Source organism: Marmota monax, unplaced genomic scaffold (genome assembly GCF_021218885.2).
Source record: "Marmota monax isolate L192 unplaced genomic scaffold, Marmota_monax_Labrador192_F-V1.1 WCK01_AAM20220418_F8-fsc00011, whole genome shotgun sequence".
Lineage (NCBI taxonomy): Eukaryota > Metazoa > Chordata > Mammalia > Rodentia > Sciuridae > Marmota > Marmota monax.
Genome location: NW_026693082.1, coordinates 16,384,982 through 16,405,066, shown reverse-complemented (window position 1 = coordinate 16,405,066; position 20,085 = coordinate 16,384,982). Strand labels below are relative to the sequence as shown.

Below are 20,085 nucleotides of genomic sequence, written 5' to 3'. Positions count from 1 at the left end.
AAGGCAAGGAAGTGGCAGGACCAATACTACAATATTCCAGGTAGGAGATAATAGTGCCTACGACTAGGGTAAGGGCCATCGAAGTAGGGAGATGTGAGTGGGAATGAGACATACTTTGAAGATTGAGCCATATGATTTGCTGTTTGAGTGAATAGAGTCAAGAGAGTAATGGAGGAGTTGGAATGAATCTAATGGATTTTTGCCCAGGTGACTAGAAAGATAACAGTCATAGTCAGTTGAGATTTGGAAGATGAGGAGAAGCAGATTTTGAGGATCAAGGATTCCATTTTGAAATTTAAAAAATGGCTTTTAGACATCCAAGTATAGATATTCTATAGTCGATTAGATACGGGAGCCTAGAAACATGCACCAGAATCTCTGTTCTTGAAATCATCAAGGAGTTAAGTATTATTAGAGAAGAGTACCAGAACTGATCCCTGAAGTACTCCAAAGCCAAGAAATCGGGAGCTGTGGAAGAACCAAAGACGTGTGGAGTGTGCCAGCGAAGAAATAAACCATGAAGCCTGCTGATCTAGAAACCAAACTAGGAAAGTGATCCAAGAAGAGAGCAAACGACCGTGTCGAAAGGCGCTTATGGATGGAGAAAGGTGAGGACTGAGACTTGCCACTGAATTTGTCAGTGAGGCAGTCCTAATAGAATTGTGGGCGCAAGATCCATTGGGAGTGAGTTCAAAAGGAAACAGGAAAAAAGGAATTGTAGACAACCAATTTGGGCAATTACTGCAATGAGTTTTGCTGTTAGTAGTAATTTTTTTTTTCAGGACTGGACAAACTATAACATATGCTGACTAAATGGTCCTATGGAGAGATGAAATTTGCTAATTTGGGCAAGGGAATGAGCGCAAGAGGGAAGTCAGTGAGTGAAACTGGACCAGATCCAGGGCCAGTGCCCTTGGGTAGGAGCAAGGCAGTTCCTTCTTAAAATAGACAAGTGCAAATGTAGGTATATGGGTGCAAATGTAGGGTTGGAAGATCTGCTAGTGAGATGAGTAGCATAATCTGACAGCTTTCATTTTCCTTCTTCATTCTCAACTGATGCCTTTCCCTGAAGCAAAAGCATCAGTTGAGTATGAGGAGGTAAAGAAAAATAAAGTTAGAAGCTGTGAAACCACCTGAGAGAGTAAACTGTCAAAAACAGCAGCGAATTGTCTAGTGAGTTTTCTAGAACAGCCCTGTCATAGAAAGATGAAACAAGCCACCTCTGGAATTTTAAATTTTCTAGTAGTCTCATTGAAGATAAAAAGAACAGTTACAATTAATTTTAATAACATAATTTATTTAATCCGACATATATAAAACATGATCACTCTAACACACAATCAGAGTTTTTAAAATATTGAGATAGTTTCGCTTCTTTGCCTTCTTTTAGTACAGTTTTCAAAAGCCAGTGTGCCTTTTATACACCTCAATTCAGAAAAAGCCACATTTGAAGTGCTTTAACAGCTACATGCGACATACTGAATATCACAGATCTAGGAAATGAAATAGGGCTACTGGAAAGCCCCAGGGCCCTTGGAAAAAGAGGAAAATGAGTAGTGGCATATATTTAAAAAATCATTATACAAATTGGACCACAGGACATGATACACAGACGTTAAAAGTGAGGTGAGGAGATGCAGAATTCAGGGGAGGGACAAAGGAAGCTTCTAGAACAGTCAAAGAAGTTTTAGAACTGTAGATGTTGTTCCATATCCTAAGAGGGCCAGAAGAATTCCTGCCTTAGCAAACAGATCTTGATGGCAGATATAAAAATAGCCATGCAGTTAAGATGGCATGTGATTTGACACAAGGGCAAAAGCACAAAATGTGATCTATGCAAGTTAAAAGGAGGACGAGTTCATCTCCATCTGGAATGAGCCAGGAGGGGGTCACACAGGAGTGACAGGTAAATCAAGTCTTGAAGGATGAGTAGGATTTTAAACATCAGTAGGAAACATGGTACAAAGGGAAGATAAAGCACAAACACTGATAGAAAAGCAACAATGTTCAATATATCTCCAGTGAGATTAAAAAAAAAATCCTTACTGTTCATTGAGAAACCTATTAATTGATTGTGGTAGAAGGTCAATACATAATGATGGAACTTTAAAGAAGACCAGTGGGATCATTTTCCTGGGGAAAAAGACGTCGTCATAAAATAAAGAGCATAATGTTTCCTAGAAGTGGGGAAAAAAAAAGTGCCAGAGATTTTTCCCAAGAAATAAATGTCTTCCTTCCTATCCCCCAAAACTACCCCTGCAACACACACACACACACACACATTAAAAAAAAAAAAACCCTTTCATTTTCCCTTGACAATTCAGTCTTATATATAGTCTCTTCTGTGGATATGGTCAGTTACATTGAAAGAGAAGCAATATATTTACCTTTCATTCTCAGATTCTGGAAGAAAACATTGCAATATGCGGGATTTAAAAAGTCTTTGATTACTACTAATGCTTTTTTTTTTTAAGATAGGAGAAGTACTCTTCCCACACAGATCCAGTTTCTAATACTTATAGAAGGCAAGCTATATGTATACATTGTATAATTTTTTTTCTCCTAAATCCAGTGCTGTTTCTATTAAACTTTTAGGGAAGAAGCAGCATTTCACTTTATTTTGGTTCTCAATACAATCACCATGAAACGACAGGAAATTTAGTTTTTCCTAGATATGTGCAGATCATTATTAAAAAAAAGAAAGAAGAACAGAAAAAAAAATTCATCTAAATGTTCAGGGAAACCTGGCAGTCTATCCATCTCTTTTTTTTTTTCACAAGAATTTCCTACAGCAATCAGAATATCTAGAAACTGTAAGAAGAGTTAGATGTTTCCTCATGAGACTTTAATAATACTGTACTTTGTATTTACATATCACATAGCCTTGATACTTCATAGCTCATTATCATTTTAAATTTACAAATCAGTATATGAAAGCACAAGGTTTAGAAACAACTCTTCCTGCCCAGTGGTTAAGTTATTAATGCCAGGATTGGAACTTATAATTGCTGACACATGTGCTCTTGCAACTAAAGATCATTCTCATAACATAAAATGAAGTGCCTAGAACATGTAAATTATCCAAAGTGCCATTTATTCAACATAATTTTTATGTTGGATAAATTTTTATGTTGGATATTTTTATGTTGGAACCTAGGAGCTTTAATCTTATTTAAAAAAACATGTTAAACCTTATTGCGTACAGTGATATGAATATAGATCAAGATATAATTGATCCAAACTAGTACTTAATATGAATTAATAAATGTATATATATATACACATATAAGCTAATCAAAGCTCCGTAAAGGGAAATATATTTCAATCAAAAAGCCAGCTAATAGGAGGTCAACATACATAAAAATGTGACTACAGCTTTCAAAAGTTTTCACTAACATGCTATAGACATCCATTGTCTGCTGATGGAATTAAGAAAATAAGGTATCCAGTTCTCTTTAGCAGCACTCGCTGTGACTTTAATCTTGATGTCTTTAACATTCATGTGTCTGGGAGATTCTTTAATATCTGTCTCAAAGAAGCACAGGCCACCACGTGGGTATCTGAAGGCAGATTAGCAAGTGACTGAATCAGCTTCTTGACTATTGTCTTCAAACACTGGTGGGCAGCGTTCAAGTCTCTGTCAAACTGCTGTCCTTCGATTTGTAGAGCCAAATGGCTGCAGATGTTCCTAAACTCAACACTGTCCTGAAATGAACAGCAAACAGACAGGAAATTAGACAGGTGATGGGAACATGTGCTGTGCTTCACTTACCCAGCTTCCAGATTTTTCTCAGAGAACTACCTTCCTCCATTCTTAGCCTATGTGGTTTGATCAAAGCTGACCCCACACATCACTCTAGAGGCCAGGTCCTTCAGAGCATATTACCCCTGGCCATGTGGACTGACCAGGATGGAGAGGTGACCAAAGCCATTGGCTACAAATCCCACATCTTCTAGATTGGGAAAGGGAAGCCCTCAAAGTGAGCTGTTGGAAACATCTTGCCACCATATGGAAAGAGTCCAAATCCAAATCAGGACGAAGCCAATCCAGAAGAAAACAGAACTCTAATTACCATTCCTGAGCATGGTAACCTAAATGTAGTTGAAGAAGAAACCCCAAGATTTTAAAGGATAAATCCTTTTGATTTAAAAATCTTTTTTTCTTTAACTTAAATTTACTTAAATATTTTTTTAAGTTAGCCAATTAGAATTGTTTCTGTTTCTAAAAAAGCTGTGACAAATACACAAATAGCCTCTGTTCCCATTATTCGACTCACTGTATTGATGATTCCGATACAGAATTTGTTATTTAATAGACATGGACCCTTAGAAACTCCCAGTGCAATTTTAGAAAGAATGGTTCCCAGGTCGTTTTTTTAACAGGAAGTAATTCAATAGATTTTTTACTGTGGTTCACTTTCTAAAATCCACTGCAAATAAAGGTCCACTGGAAGTATTCCACATTAGAGAAAATGTTAACTATAAGATCTCTTTGAAGTATATAAGCCACATTTTTTTTATCCATTCATCTTTTGAAGGACATCAAATCATGGCATTTGCAGGTAAATGGATGGAGTTGAGAAGATAATGCTAAGTGAAGTTAGCCGATCTCAAAAAATCAAATGCGAATATTTTCTTTGATATAAGGAGGCTGATTCATAGTGGGAGAGGGAGGGGGAGCATGGGAGGAATAGACGAACTCTAGACAGAGCAGAGGGGTTGGAGGGGAAGGGAGGGGACCTGGGATAATTAATGATGGTGGAATGTGATGATCATTACTATCCAAAGTACATGTATGAAGACACAAATTGCTGTGAATATAGTGTGTATACAACAAGAGATATGAAAAATTGTGCTCTATATGTGTAATAAGAATTGTAATGCATTCTGCTGTCATATTAAAAAAAAAAAAGATCTCTTTTTAAGCGGGGTGTGGTGGTGCATGCTTATAATCCCAGCAGCTCAGGAGGCTGAGGCAGGAGAACCATGAATTCAAAGGCAGCCTCAGCAACTTAGCAAGGCTCTAAGCAACTTAACAAGACCCTGACTCAAAAAATAAAAATAAAAGAAAGAAAGAAAGAAAGAAAAGGCTAGTGGTTCTGTGGAGCACTCCTTGGTTTTAATTCCCAGTTTAAAAAAAAAAATTCTCTTTTAAACACAGAGAAATTACTTCCTCCAGACTTCCACAGACTTCCACTTCTGGTACCAAGGCATATTTTGCTTCCCAAAGCCCCCTGCTTATAAATTCCTAAAATTCTAAATAAAATAGAACAAACATCCTTTAACACATGAGCTTGGAGAGATATTCCAAATCCAAACTATAACGATTCTCAGGCATACATGGGATATTTATGAAATCTGACTATATCATCATGCCACAAAGCATATCTCAACAAATATCAGACAGTCTATATGATACAAACCACAATGTGGGAGTAAATGAAAAATCAATAACATAGCTAACTTTCTCAAAACAGGAATGCCTTAAAAACACCACTTCTGAATACTTCATCTATTTGTGGAAAAAAATTGAAACTTAAAAATAATTTATACTGAACAGTTATGGGAATATTGCATCAAAATTCATGGAATGTAGAGAAATGTGTAGACTTAAATGCTTATGTAAGTAAAAAAGAATCACTGTCATCTGCAAGCTAAGAATTAAACTCAATAGCTTAGGAAAAGAAAATAGGTAATCCAAAAGAAAATGGAAGGAAGACTGAAGTCTGTTGAGGGACCAGAGTGTTCTTCCTGATCTTGTTTATAGGAAAAACTATTTTAGCCCCTAAGAAAAACCCTGTTACCTGGATGAGAAGGACCTGAGATTCTGGCAAAGTGCTTTTTGGACAACATTCCCCAAGAAATAATGTCTGCTTATTTCAATGAAGCAAACAAAAGCAGCATCTTGGGCTAGAGGAATAAACATGCTATAGACCCATACTCAAGTATTCCCAGGCTAATTTAAAGCATTCTTGCTTCCCTACCTTTATGTGTTGCTCAGATATCTGTCCATATCTTATAGAGAAACCTGTGTTGCTGAAGCATATTGCTTGAAATTGGGGAAATCAGGGGGAAAAAAGTCACTCTGGACTATTTCCCTAAAATCCACATCAAGGGAAACTGTCTTCTTGCTTTATAGAACTAATCCAACTCTAAGTACAAAGTGGAAAGATCAAAGAAAACACGCAAAGGGAAATTCAAAATAGAAGGAACCGCTGAAATGTGTGCTGACGTGTGCCCATTAGCCAGTCTGCAAAGGCACCCATCACCCAACAAAGATTAAAATGCCTTTAAAAATATCGTTGTGGACCAAAAATCTGAAGTCAATTTCGCGTTTACTGTAAAGAATCAAAGGAGGCATCGTTTGGGGAAATTACATGCATAATAAAATTCGACTTCTGGGCTGTACTGGTCCCTGAGGCCCTGGGCAAACTTCAGATCTCTGGCGAGCTTTGCAAAGTCTCTTTATTTTACTATTCTAGTATAGTATTTCCTTTTAATCCTTTCTCAAATATATTAACAGTCAAAGAAAACAAATGAATAGGAATAGACTTTCCATGGGACTCTTAAGCCAGGGGAGGAAAAAATAAAACAGGTGATTGCTTCTCTTCCTTTCTAGAAGGTCTGAAAGCCAACTATGAATCCAATAATCATTACCTCTAACCAACTTCTGCTGCTTCTGCTGCAGAAGGTGGAAGTCACAAATCACAGTGTTAAGCAAACAGCCTATTAAATGATTCATGGGCTTTCAATAGAAACTCACATGATCGATATTGGCTATGATTTTACTTACAGTGCTTTCTGTTCAATGACAGAACATATCCTCCCTGTAGCTTTTATTTTATTCAGTAGATCCCAGATGCTCCCAGAAATGATGTCATATCCTACACAGCACTTTGAGAACTTTGCCAGAATTAGAACTATAAGGCTGAGCAATCTAAAGTTGGTTTTGGAATTTCTAAAGCCTCATGTAATTTTAGACTTTGGATATGAAGTATATTGATTGCTACAGTGGTCCAAGTTGATGGCTAACATTTACCTTCTAAAGTGAGTTGAGATTCTTTCCCATGATTCAAATGTTCTACTGGGATAATGGCCTCAAGGCCCCTTTAACTCAGTGAATTTGTTAAATTTATTTCACATGTATTTCAAGCCTCTACTGCATGACCAACTATACTGAATAAAAGGCAATAGGATATGGAACCTGCTGTCCAAAGAGCTTATTACCCAGTAAGGGGAATGAGACACTCAGATCGCTTATCTAAATATCCAATGAAATATGATGAGGGCCATGGTAAAATCACAAAAAAATCCAATCCTATGAAAGATATCTTAGCACAACACCAGGTTCCTACAAAGCTCATTCTGATGTGTGAATCCTTCTAATAATGTGCCCAATGTGCTATTGTCCAAAATGCATTTGGATACAGATTGCTTAGGAGACAATCCATTAAAGGAGATAGCTCTACTTGTTGAATCTCTCTCTCTCTCTCTCTCTCTCTCTCTCTCTCTCTCTCTCTCTCTCTCTCTCTCTCTCTCTCCTGTCATGCAGTGCTTCAGATTGTAGCTCTTGTTTTAAAAATATTTCTTTCTAAATGTTAGCTGAAATCTGACCTGCGGCAGGCAGAATAATGGCCATCCAAAGATAACCACATCCCAATTCCTAGAATATGAATATGTTACCCTAAATGGCAGAAGGGCTTTTACTGATTTGAGTTAAGAGGGGCAGCTCTCAGAGCAGCCACAAAGACACCCGGGGTGCAGACAGACAGAACCCATTCTTACATGAGTCATGCACCTGTCACTAGTGCCCTGGTCCTATCTCTTTAGACATGCCGTTTTATCTGTGGGAAACTCAGTTTTCTCTTCTGTAGATGGAACTGATAACAGCTGTCACACGGTGAGGCTGCGAAGGTCAAATTGGCTCGTGAGCACAGAAACTCTATTTGCTTCCTCAGTCTCCGATTATGAATAGATATGTTGGGAGGTCAGTAAGGGAGAGGGGGAGAGAAGGGAAAGGGAGAAAAGGAAAGGTTAAAAAAGAGAAGGAAAAAAGAACACTGAAGAAGTGTAGAATATAATTGGTGAAATGAAATCTATTGAACCTGTTTAGTAGTGATGTCACACAAAGTTCAAAGAGAATGGTTGAAGTTCCCAGCTTGCTACCATTGGCTCTTGCAGAAGGGAACGGAGGCTTGGACCAGACATCAGAGAAGTAGCTAGGGAAGGTGCTACAATACATGTTGTGCCTGCCGGACAAGGTACCATACGGCTGTAATCTCAGTGACTCAGGAGGCTGAGGCAGGAGGATCTGGAGTTCAAAGCCAGGCTCAGCAATAGCAAGGTGCTAAGCAACTCAGTGAGACCCTGTCTCTAAATAAAATATATAAAAAAGAAAAAATAAGGCTGGGGTTGTGGCTTAGTGGTTGAGTGCCCTGAGTTCAATCCCCAATACAAAGAAAGAAAGAAAGAGAAAGAAAGAAGAAAGAAAGAAAAGATATACTGTGCTGACTCACAGGGGAAAGGGATACCCCAGTAATAAGAACAAATAACATAAGCAAGTCCGAAGGTAAGAAGGGGCTGGGACTCAGAGGGAGGGGCCAGTCAGAAAAGAACAGGACAAAAGAGTGTGCAGAAAGCCTTGAATGCCAGAGTCAAACCTGGGCACCTTCAATCAGAGGAGTAACAAGTCATGCCTGGGTGTTAAGAACTCTGGTCTGGCCCATGAGCCCAAGCACCCAGAAGGTACCAGAATTTGCACAGGCAAGTGAGAAACAGAGCTGGAATTAACCTCTCTTCAGAACTCAGCTCTTCACCAAAGACTGACAACCCCCCTCCGCCCTGCACCCCAGCACCACCCACATCACAAACTGGGTGCCTCGTGCAGTGAGGACTCAGAGAGCAGAGCTCGCCATTCAATGTGGGAGGCAAGAGCACTGCACAGAAGTCAGGGAGCTGTGACACTACAGTGTGGTGGATGGGGCTGAGCAGGGGCTACGTGGGAGCAAGTAGAGGCAATGGGCAAGATTTAGGGATGGAACAAAAATGGCTGCCAATGAAATCATTTCATGTTTCTTCCTTGACCATCTTCATGCTATTTTTCTTAAGGTTGACTGAGCATTACAAAGCTTAAATTGGCAGTGACTGCATCCAAACCGAGGACTGGCCTGCTGGCCCACCGTCTTCCCCACAGCATATTTGAGAGGGCTTGGCTACTGGAAAGCTGTTCATGGCATGGAACCTTCTATGCTCCACATAAAGCCAAGCCCCTAGCTAATCAGAGACCTCCCAGTGCTCCCTTCCCCTGCTCTGTTCTCTCCTACTTATGCAAAAGTCTCTTATGCAAAGGTCTCTTAGGAAAACCACCACCACTGTGCTTTTCTGCCTTACACATTGTGCTTATTTGGAATGCACAAGTCTGGAATCCTAGAACAACAGAAAAAAAAAAAAACTTAAAAGAACGTTAAAAAGACCTTAAGGTATGTTCCTTGCACCTGCAAAATCCAAAAGCTGGGAGGTGGGGGATGGGGGCAGGGACTTAAGTCTTGTTTTTTGCCTTTTGCTAAAACAAACATTCCCATCAGAACTGAACGCTTCAAGATGAAAGGGATCTGGCAGCAGGAGTTAGTTTCAAAGCTTGTTTTCTGAAAGCAACAGCAATAGGTAATAAAGTAAAATAAAATAAAATAAAATAAAAATCCAGTATGAATTTACAGGCTATAAAATACAGATAATGCTTGAACAACCTACAGGTTTCTTTCCCCCTACCATGTCCCCTTTAGAATCGCTTCTAGATTTTTGTAAACTATATAAATCAGTACCTGCTCACTAAGCCACTGATTGGCTTTAAGTTCCCTCTTTAAAAAAAAAAAGTTATATCTTGAACTATATTCTCTAACAATGGCCTGATAAGCTTGTTTCCTCCACATTTCTTTCCCTGACTAAAAGCCTCTACAGAGAGGCAGGGAAAGAGAGGAAGAAAGAGAAAGGAAGGAGGAGAAAGGAAAGGGAAAGCCAGAGGAGGGGGAGGGAGAAGAGAGGAAGTTTTCCCTCCGTTTTCTAGGCCCTAACCTTAATAAACCTGTGCCTGGCCAGCAGACTGCTCTCCACTAGAGCAGCCCAGTGTGGAGCCCGACAAAGGAACAGAACCCCCCAGACTCGCTGGTGTCCTCCACATTGGTTGGAAATGTAAAATGGGAATGAGGTTTCTTTGTTTTAGGGAAATGTTCTGAAAAACATACTGTTCTGAACTAGGAATTGTCCCAGTTTCATCTGGTTCATCAACATCTGGCTTTGAACTACAAATTCACAGGGCGCAGGCTCATCACCAGTTGCCTGACCCCAAAGTCTGTCTCAAATAGATATGGAACCACGTATTAATAAAACACCCAATGAAGAACCAAGGTATTTGCCAGTCACCATAAAAAGTCTATCGTCCCCAGGAAATTAAACATTTTTACTTGTGGTGGACTTAGTGTAAATGCTCACAAGTCACTGAGGTTCCTTGGGCATTTGCTTTGGGTTCTACGCCTTTTTCAGTTGAAAAGTCCAGTGAAAAGCACTTTTGTAATGAACACAAACACTTGATTCAGGGATGCTCACAAAGCAAATCCAAAGACTGTAAAATAAAACACCGCAGTTTCTACTGAGCTGTGCAACATAAGTGGTTTTTTCTTAGAGCCTTTCTAAAAATCTCCCCAATTTTTCATTTTAGATTTCACTTCATGCTTTTCATGTCCTTCACATTACAGGACATTGAAAAGCTATAAATAGACTACTTCTAGAACAGTCACCATATCCTGAGGGGGGGTGGGAGCTGACAACAGAAATTCTATGACTACTCATGGGCCATGAAGACACAATTTTGCCTCAAATAAGGAGCAATTTCCCAGCTACAGCTACCAATAAGATAACCATGTTCTTCAATGGTACATTACTCATTTTTGAAGACCCAATTCCCAAATTTACAGAAACTGACTTCCCTAATTAATGTTAATGGGTGGAAAAGCACTTGTCCCCAATGGCATCCCCTGAATAACCCAATATCCACACTTGCAATTTGCACAGAGCATTAGCATTTCCAATGACTGGGAAGCCAAAGCCAACAGTTTTATGACTGCTGCTCTTGCTCCATAGAATGAGGAAACCAGCACCGACTACTGAACATAACAGAATAATTGGTACCGAATGAGCTAAAGGAAATGGGTGAGCTCCCAGGCAAGTTTAATCTGTGGTGGCAAGAAAGTTCTCCTTTTGCCTGTGCAAGTTGGTGTTAGCCATAATTTCCATGCAACTTGCTTCCGAGTGGAATTCTTGGAAACTATAACTGCTTTTAATTCTCAAAGGGGGACAGACAAAACTCAATCAGAGTAACTTCATCATTGGCTTGGCTAATGGTCCCTATGTGAATTGGTAAACTTCAGCAGTTCAAAAACTCCTAAATGAACTTTCTTCTGGTGTCCTGCACACTTCTTGCTCTCTTTGGACGGCAAATGCCTAACATATTCTCATTAGTAGTTTGATAATGATTTCCAGAGTTTCTGGGGTACTTTATGTCACCATATAAGGTGGCCATCACAGAAAGAAGTATACAGAACATCCGGTATTATGGACAGAATTGTGTCTTTCCAAAATTCATATATGAAGCCCTAATCCCCCATAGTGGTAGATAGAGCCTTTAGGGTGGTAATTAAAAAAGAAAAGAGGTTATAAGGGTAAGGCCTTAATTTCCTGTAAGAACAGACACCAACAGTGGAATGTTGGAAGATCTCTACTTCTAATAAGCACTCAATGAGAAAAGCCATGAGGTCAGTGAGGAGGTGGCTATCTGCATGCCAGGAAGGAAGCCCTTACTAGAAATCAATCTTGTGGCGCTTTGATCTTGGACTTCCAACCTCCAGAACAGTGAGAAAATAAATATCTGTCATTGAAGCCATCAGTCTGTGGTATTTTGTTACAGCAGCTGAGCTGCCTAATACATCTATCCTATAATGTGTCAGTCATGGTGTGAGCAATGTGCACAAAGGTGGCCCTGTTTACTGCATACTCTCATGTACACTATTTCAGCATGATGTTCATATGCCCCTGTGAGCCAGCCTGTGATATAGTAGGATCAATCAGATGAAACTCATCACTTCCTAGCTGCAGGGTTTAAAGCAAAGCTCTCAATTCCTCTGAGCTTATTTTTACCTATAATAAGTATTTGCCAAGCTGGTTAACTCCATTCACCAAATTTAACAAGACCCAGGACAGCTAAGCATTTTTCTCTGCCATGAAGAAACTCATTTCATGGTTTTCTGCATGTGTATGATAATTTCTAAATAGTCAAAGGGAATATTAAGTGCTGGCTTCTTTAATTAAAGTGTATAATGCTATAAAAAGTTTGTTACTATTGTGGTATGAGTATCTCTTCCTTCACACCTGAAAATTCCACTTCCTTAACCCAAGGGTGGTTTTACTCAACAATGAAACACAAAGCATAATTCCTCTTCTGTTGTAGAAAAACAATCTGCATGTTCTTAATTTAAAAATTTAGAAAACACCCTTCCAAATTGTTGTCATTGACATGGGACCAAGGTTGACCTCTGTTCAGTGGAAACTTCCTGGAAATCTTTTTTGGTCATTTCACTCTAATTTTATCAACAACCCCAGAAGAGAAAACAAAGAGTACATGGATCAGATTCATGAATATCAAGAATGGAACTCAAAGAATCATAATTAGAATTTATGAGGTGTCAACCTATTCAATAGCAATAATAATGGTGATAATCACTTAAATATATGGGGACTTACTATGATAAACCACTGACCTAGGCTTTATGTGCATTTTCTCAGTGATCCTTTAGGTTAGAGGCAACTATTTCCATCTTTCAGATGAGAAATTGAGGAATAGAAAGTCTAAGTGATTGCCCAGGGGCCTAAGGCAGGAAGAAGCTGAGTAGGTTTGAAATGCATCATGGAACTAGCTCATTATGATTTGCTGTCTCCTCTGAAGGATCCTGGTGGTATCAGACCCTTGGACTCCAGTTCAACTGGGTCATCCTCTTACCCTTTGTGACAACACCACCAACCTGGTGTCTGAAAGGTTTCCACACACTTCTAAATGAGACACAAGTGTTATTTCCATAAGCATAATTCTTCTGCTGTTGTAGAAAAACAATCTGCATGTTCTTGATTTAAAAATTTAGAAAACACCCTTCCAAATTGTTTGGATTAATATTAGTATTAATGAAGCTAAGTCTGCAACCAGCTCCTTGGAAAGACAGACTGCTGTATTCTTCAGTCTAAGTGCTGCATAATCATTAATCCACCAGCCAAACGGAAATTCTGCTTTTTTTCTCCAAACAGCAAACCAGGCAGAATTTCTTGACGCTGGCTACTCCCTGCTCTCTCCCTTCTGAAAGCTCTGAAATGTATCATTCCCAAGCAGGTGAACTGCAGGCTCCAGCAGTGGAATGTTGGAAGATCTCTACTTCTAATAAGCACTCTAGACACTTCTAGAAAGAGGCAACAACACATCCAGAGTCTGCAAAGTTGGCCAAGGGACAGGAAAGAGGACTGTGACTCAGGAGATGAATAGGTGGGAAGCTTGGAGCTTGTTTCTGGATTGAGAAGAATTGGCAGAAAGGAGGTCATAGAAAATACAGTAGTTCCCCACCCTCCCACCCCCACACAACTTATCCAAGGTTATATTTTCTTTAGTTTCAATTACCTGCAATCAACCATGGTTCCAAAAATATTACATGGAAAATTCCAGAAATAATTCATAAAATTTAAATTGTGTATGGTTCTCAGTAGTGTGATGAAATATTGCATTGTCCCACTTGGTTCCACCCAGAACGTGAATCATCCCTTCTGTCCAGTGACCCTCACCATACATACTAAGATTGGCTGGCATGATATGTCAGGGCTTGAGTTCAAGTAACCCTTAGACAGCAGCCCAATGCAGTCACAATGCCTAATCACTCCCTCATCCCCTCACCTAAGCAGCATGCATATCACCTCACATCATCTCAAGAAGGTGAGCACAGTATAATAAGGTATTTTGAGAAAAAAAGACCATATTCACAGAGCTTTTATTACAGAATATAGTTATGATTGTTCTAGTTTATTATTAGTTGTTAATCTCTTACTATGCCTAAGTTACAAATTAAACTTGATCTTCTGTCTGTATGTATAGGACAAAACATAGTATGTATAGTGTTCAGCTCCAGGCATCCTGGGGATGGCAGAGCAGGGAATGCTGTATAAAAAGGGTGGAAAACAGGGGGCAAGACATGTGGAAGACTTGTTCCAATACTTAAGAAGAAGTATTCACATAGGGAAGGGGGAGAAAGCAACATTTATTTATCAGAAGAAAATAATAAAGATGAATGGATATGCAATTGTTTAAAGACAGAGGAAGAGATGTGGGTCCAAAGGTTTCAATTTTCTCAGAAAAGAAGTGAGAGGGCAAGATTTGAAGGAAGAAAGCCTGAGGAGGATGGACAGCATTTAGGACCAAAAGTCAGTTAGAAAGGGCTAAAAGGATTACCAGATAGCAATGACTGCTACATTAAGTTAAAATAGCATTGTTTCAGCTCTAATGGTGTTTAGGAACTGCTCCAGGGCAGAGGGTGCAAGATTTATTCCATCACCACATCACCACTGAGTTGGATCAGGAACTCAGATAATTGTCTCTGCCCTGACTCAAACTAAAACCTAGCCTTCTGTGACTTACCTAGGCTCCTGTCATTTATCTACCCTTGGTTTGCAAGACAATCCATGTCATGCAGGCCTTCAACTGGCCCCCTCTTAATTCTCCATCATCATTTCTTCTCTCTCTCTCCCTCCCTCCCCCCACTATCTCCCCCACCCCACTCTCTCTCTCTCTTCCTTCTACCATACTGAACTAATTGCAATCTTCCCAGTATCCCAGGCCCTTTCAATGCTGGTCTCCTTCTGGGTTTTTTTTTTTTTTTTTTTTTTCCCCTTTAATATCTGGAGAGCAAACACTCATTTTTTAAAAAGGTTGCCTCCTTTAAGAAGCCTTCCAGGATCACCTTTAGCAGAAACTGATCATTGAGTCTCCCCTCTTGCCAACTTATCTATGCCCTGCATATGCTCCTAACATCACATGCCGCTTCATATTTCATCAGGTCTATAATGCACATTTTTTCACATCTTCAAAATCCATGAAATCTGGGTGTACCTTAGAATCAGTGGTGTGTCATCTTTTAATTAACAGGATTTTTAAAATGTCTTGGTACCAATAAAACCAAAGCCCAAAACGTGCATCTAAGGCAGGACAGCATTGGAGAAATGCAGCTTAATTTTCTAAGGTGAGTGTAGAAGTGCTCCTGATCTGGAAGTGATCTTGGCCTCCTGACCCATCCTCACCCTCCTTTGGCAGAGTCTGGAGACATTTTGGTTTTATCAACTTTGGGTGGGGGTGCATTGCTGGGCAGAGGTCAGAGATACTGCTAAATATCCTACATTACAGAGGAAAGTCCCAACAAAAATTACCCATCCCCAAATGAGACTGAGAAACCCTGGTATAGAGAAATAATATTTATTTCATATGTAATATGCTTTATTGTGTGTGATTTGAAACAAATTTTTTACTACTTATAGTACAACTTAATATATAGTAATGTTCTTTTTCCAAATCTTGGCTTGTAGAGCAAGAATAGCAACTCTGGAGGAGTGCTTCAAGCCATGCTCAAAACCCCTCCCCTACTTCCTTTCTAAATTCCCAAGGGAATGAGTACAGCCATGCTCCTAGACAAAACTTGAAAGCCAGGGGACTCCAAGAAATTTGTGACCTTAAACCAATTAGGTTAGTTAATGACAAGGTCAGGACTGGAACCCAGGCCCCCTGTTCCCACCATCCCTCTCAGCTCTGTTCCCTGGCTAACTCAGCACCTGAAGAGGAAACTGTGTCCTACAAATAAGAGCTGGGTGACTTAGCAGGAGTTCCTGTTGGTATTCACGCTTCAACACCTGGAACCCACCCGGCTCTCATCCACTTTATGAGAATTTAGGTTGACTCTGTAAGGCCCCTGAGCTATGTGGGGAATTGGATTGATGCAAAAATAATTGTGATTCATGAGTGTGAAGGAACTTTAAATGTAGATGATTTCATCATATAGAAAGCAGAGGGGACTTAAGTGTATTTAAGCCTCTGAAGGAAGGGTTATTAGTTGAGAAGGAGTGGGGCGGGGGGAGCTGTCCTCCACCCCTATAAGCTGCACTTGTGGAAAGGGCCTGAGGCTACAGCAGGAAGCTGATTTATGTGACAGGAAGGAGCTCAGGAGGATGGTTTCTGCAAGGCCACCCCCGTATCCCGGTCCGCAGTCAGGCGGACCCCAGGTGGGTCCTGCCCCAGCTGCCCAGTCCCCAAACTGTCACCTCTCTCCTCCAGGCTGTTCCCCAAGGAATGAACCACAGTGGCAACTGGGCTTATCGCCCGCGATCTCTCCAGAAGACCCTCCCGGCCGCGCAGCCCAGCCCTGCGCGCCAGAGGGGACTGCGGGACCCCTACTCACCTTCAGGTGGATAGGGAAGGACCGCTCTTGCTGGAGAGGTCCCAGCAGCGTCTGTTCTACGCTGACCAGCTCCGAGGTCGAGTCCACCACGCGAGCCAGCGCGCTGCGCATCGCCATCCGGGCCAAGGTGCAGGGCCCGCGATCCCGAGGGAAGGGCAGCAGCTCCGCGCCCCCCTCAGCGCCTCGCAGCCCCTCAACCTCGGGGGAGCTCGCCCGTGCCCGGGCCCCTCGGATCCTGGCAGCCCCTGCCCCCTCCTCGCGCCCCGGCCCCGGCCTGGCTCTCACTGGGCCTGAGCGACGGGTTGGGGCTGTGGGCACGTGGTCCAGGTCACACGGCCCCCCGGGGGCGCCTGGACCATCCCCCCAGCCCCACTCCTGCTGTAGCAGCTGCAGAGTCTGCAAAGCCACCATTTGATGGCTGATGGAGGCCACTAAGGGCGCAGGGCTGGCCATAGCCTCCGTTGGCTGCTCTGCGCTCCGCGTGCAGGTGGAGCAGAAGCGAGGGAGGCGGGGGGCGTTTGGGGTCGCCAGGGTCACATTGCCTAAACCGCGGCTCCTGGGCCTCTGCGTCTCAGCGTGTGTGGTCAGCCGCGCCCCCGCGCTGGCAGCTGGTGACCCGCTCTGGCCCCTGCATTCGCTTCAAATCCAAATGGGCTTGTTCTGACCCAAGGCTGCCTGGAGCGCTGCTCGGTGTGCACTTGAATATCAGCCAAATGCTGAGCGCTGCTTCTCCCTCCTCTCCAGGGCTTTGATGGGAAAACGTGCTGCTTTGTGCTGGTGCATCTATCAGCAGGGATACCCCGCCCCCTTCTCCTTTGAAGGATGCCTGCCAAATGACCACTTATGCCCGGGCTGGGGGTGCAAAAGACCCACCCAGTTGCCAAAACGTGAAAAGACCCAGCAAAACTCGAAAAGGAAGACTGTGCCTGGTTCTGCCCCGCCTCCTTCCAACCCTAGCGGCGTTTTCAGGAACTTCTTGCGATATCCTTCGAGGCCCCTTGTACCCCCAAACAGAAGATGGACTTTTGTATCCCAAAGTCCTGCCCTGCCCCTAGTTTTGCTCCCTGCCCATGGATACCGACAATCTGGCGGCTGAAGTGACATTCTGGCGCACAGGTGCATCCTGCTCCTAAATCCCAGGCCTGGTACTGCCCAGATGAGGAGTCTCAATGGTTTTGTGTCAGATTCCCAAAGGACTCAGGCAGCAAGGTTGAAGCTAAATCCTTTTATGAGCCGTGAACCCAGGGACAGCTGTACAAATAGTTACTGTTTTTAATTAAACCAAATGTGGCTACTTCCTTAATTTAGGGAAAAGGACTGGCAATTTTATGCTTTGACAGATTATTAGAAAACACCAGTGTATGATTGCACTTAGGAAAAAGAAGACATTTAAGGGAAATAGAAGGGAGAATTGTCCCAGAGCAACAGCATTTCTGCTTTCTTCCCTCAAGGAAAATCATGGCCCAGCAAAGCAGGGGCAACAGAAGGACCAGAGATTGGGATTTCATTCTTCCTTGACAAGGGAGAGTCCTGCTGGGTCAACAACTCTGAATGGAAAAGCCACCCCACTGGGTCTATTAGTGCAGAAGGGTAATCCTAAGAGATATGGGGGTGAGGCCAGGCGTGGGGTTCTTTAAGGGTTCTTTAACTCTGAATTAGTATGACCCCATATAATCCTCCCCATCCTCCAGCAAAGGTTCCTTCTCATTCTCAATGTTTTCCTCGCCTATGAAAACAAATCCAAATGCCAAGGTAAAGAAAACCTTTCTTAAGCAAAAACGACTATGTTCACACTAATTATAACTTAAGTAGAAATGCATGTCTGTGCATTGACAGAAAGGAAATTACTTTGGAGGGAAGTAAATAGTTTAATGTTGATTAGATTCTCTTGCCATGAAGTTACTTAAGTTCAGAATAAAAAAAATACAGAAACTCTTCCTTACGTATTTACTTATTTTTTAGTCCTCAAATGTTGAAGTGCATTAGGTTCAGCAGAGACTGACTGGGAATAGCACAAACTAACTCCTAATTTTCACAGAGCATCTCAGATCTCTAGGGGTGCTCCTCTTTCCCAACACACAGGAAATCCAGTTTCAAGGGGTAACCCCTCTACTATCAAATGGCTGACTGCAAAACTTTCTTGACAGATGGAATTCTAGCCAACAGCCAAATTGAAATCACTTGACAGAGCCTGACCTGAGACCCTACTCTTCTACACATCATGCTGATTCTGAGAGTCAAGACCAACTGAACTTCAGGAAGTATGAGAGATGGAGGCCAGAAATCTATGGGCTTTAGGGGTGGCACATGTTGTTTAAATAGCAGCCTGGTTGTTCCAGTGTCCTTAGGAAGCACTGGATCATCTAGCAATTCAATACTTTGTCTATCTTGGCCAGGGGTCATTTTCTCCTTTGCTATGATCTCAAAATGGCTTATGGCCCAAACCTAGAAATGTGAGATCCTAACTGAAAAAAGGATTTCATAGGCTGTTGAGATGAGTCAATAGCATAGCAAATCTGACTTTAGTCTAAAACACCTTCAAAGTTACATATGCTGGGCTATCAGACCAAGTAATAAACTATACTCTCCCTATCCACTGTGCTCACAATTTGAGGTCACTGCAATCAAAGCTCATTCAAAAGACAAAGTATGAGGCACATGATGGTTTTGCTTCACAGCACCTCTATTGCTACTTTATGGAATTCAATCCTCATTTCCCAGGGATGTTCCTCCTCCTCTGTGTTCCATCCATGAGTTCAGATGAGATGAACCCATCCCACTGCCTGTGAATGAGCCCACAATGGAGAGAGAAAAATCAATAGATCTGCAAGGAGAGACCAGTCTCCTTATAGTACCATTTGAGTCCCATATTTAACTCCACCTCTGAGCTGTTCAGATACAGAAGCCAATAAAATCTCTTTCAGCTTGAGCCAACTTTGGGTTGGATTTACTGCCTTTTACACCTGACACAAATGTCAAGACAGAGTATAAGAAAAAGAACATGTGACAAGACACTACCACCTGTGCCCTTCAGGCAAAGCACTGCTAACTGCTCCCTCTAACCAACTGCTTCTAGAAACACTTCTGCCATTCACCTGACCTTTCTACTATTTCAAGAGTTGCAGGAAAAGCTCTTTGAACCACTCTGGGCATTCCCCCCAGTTGATGGGAACATTATAAAACTAGTACTGGAAAACTTTGGACTCCCCCCATGAAATAGGGGATGGAAAAGAGAAAGGGGTAGAACACTCAAGAAAGTGGAAAACGATTGTCCATCTGCTAATGGACAAGTTAGTGTGTCGTTAGATACACAAATATTCTGAAGCTTGTCTTAGTCCAAAAGTTCTTTTCTTTCATGAGCAAAAGATACAAGTTACTGTGGCAAAGCCGGGCACGGTGAGAATAGGAGAGAGCTGGCACAAGGTATAATGTGTGGAGCCTTCCTCAAGGGACTTGGCAGAGCCCAGAAACATTTGAGCCCTGCTTATATTCTTTGGCACTTCTCTCCAAAATGGATTCAAGAAAATTCCAGAAAGGGAGCTGTTAACCTTCAACACAC

General features: G+C 41.7%; 1 protein-coding gene across 1 annotated transcript; it reads right to left on the bottom strand.

The window, feature by feature from the left end:
- Positions 1 to 1,286: 1,286 nt before the first annotated feature.
- Dleu7 (deleted in lymphocytic leukemia 7) lies at positions 1,287 to 17,456 on the bottom strand. Its single transcript, XM_046454186.2, has 2 exons — positions 16,527 to 17,456; positions 1,287 to 3,705 (listed from the first exon to the last, which is right to left on the bottom strand). Exons 1-2 carry the CDS (start codon positions 16,977 to 16,979, stop codon positions 3,499 to 3,501), a joined length of 660 nt encoding a protein of 219 aa, XP_046310142.1. The 5' UTR covers positions 16,980 to 17,456; the 3' UTR covers positions 1,287 to 3,498.
- Positions 17,457 to 20,085: the final 2,629 nt, after the last annotated feature.

What these genes read in the sequence shown, in the direction of transcription:
- Dleu7 (XM_046454186.2), bottom strand. Translation starts at nt 16,979, where the DNA reads ATGGCCAGCCCTGCGCCCTTAGTGGCCTCCATCAGCCATCAAATGGTG. An exon ending in CCTTCCCTATCCACCTGAAG is followed by an intron (nt 3,706 to 16,526) that starts GTGAGTAGGGGT and finishes TGTTCATTTCAG; the next exon opens with GACAGTGTTGAGTTTAGGAA.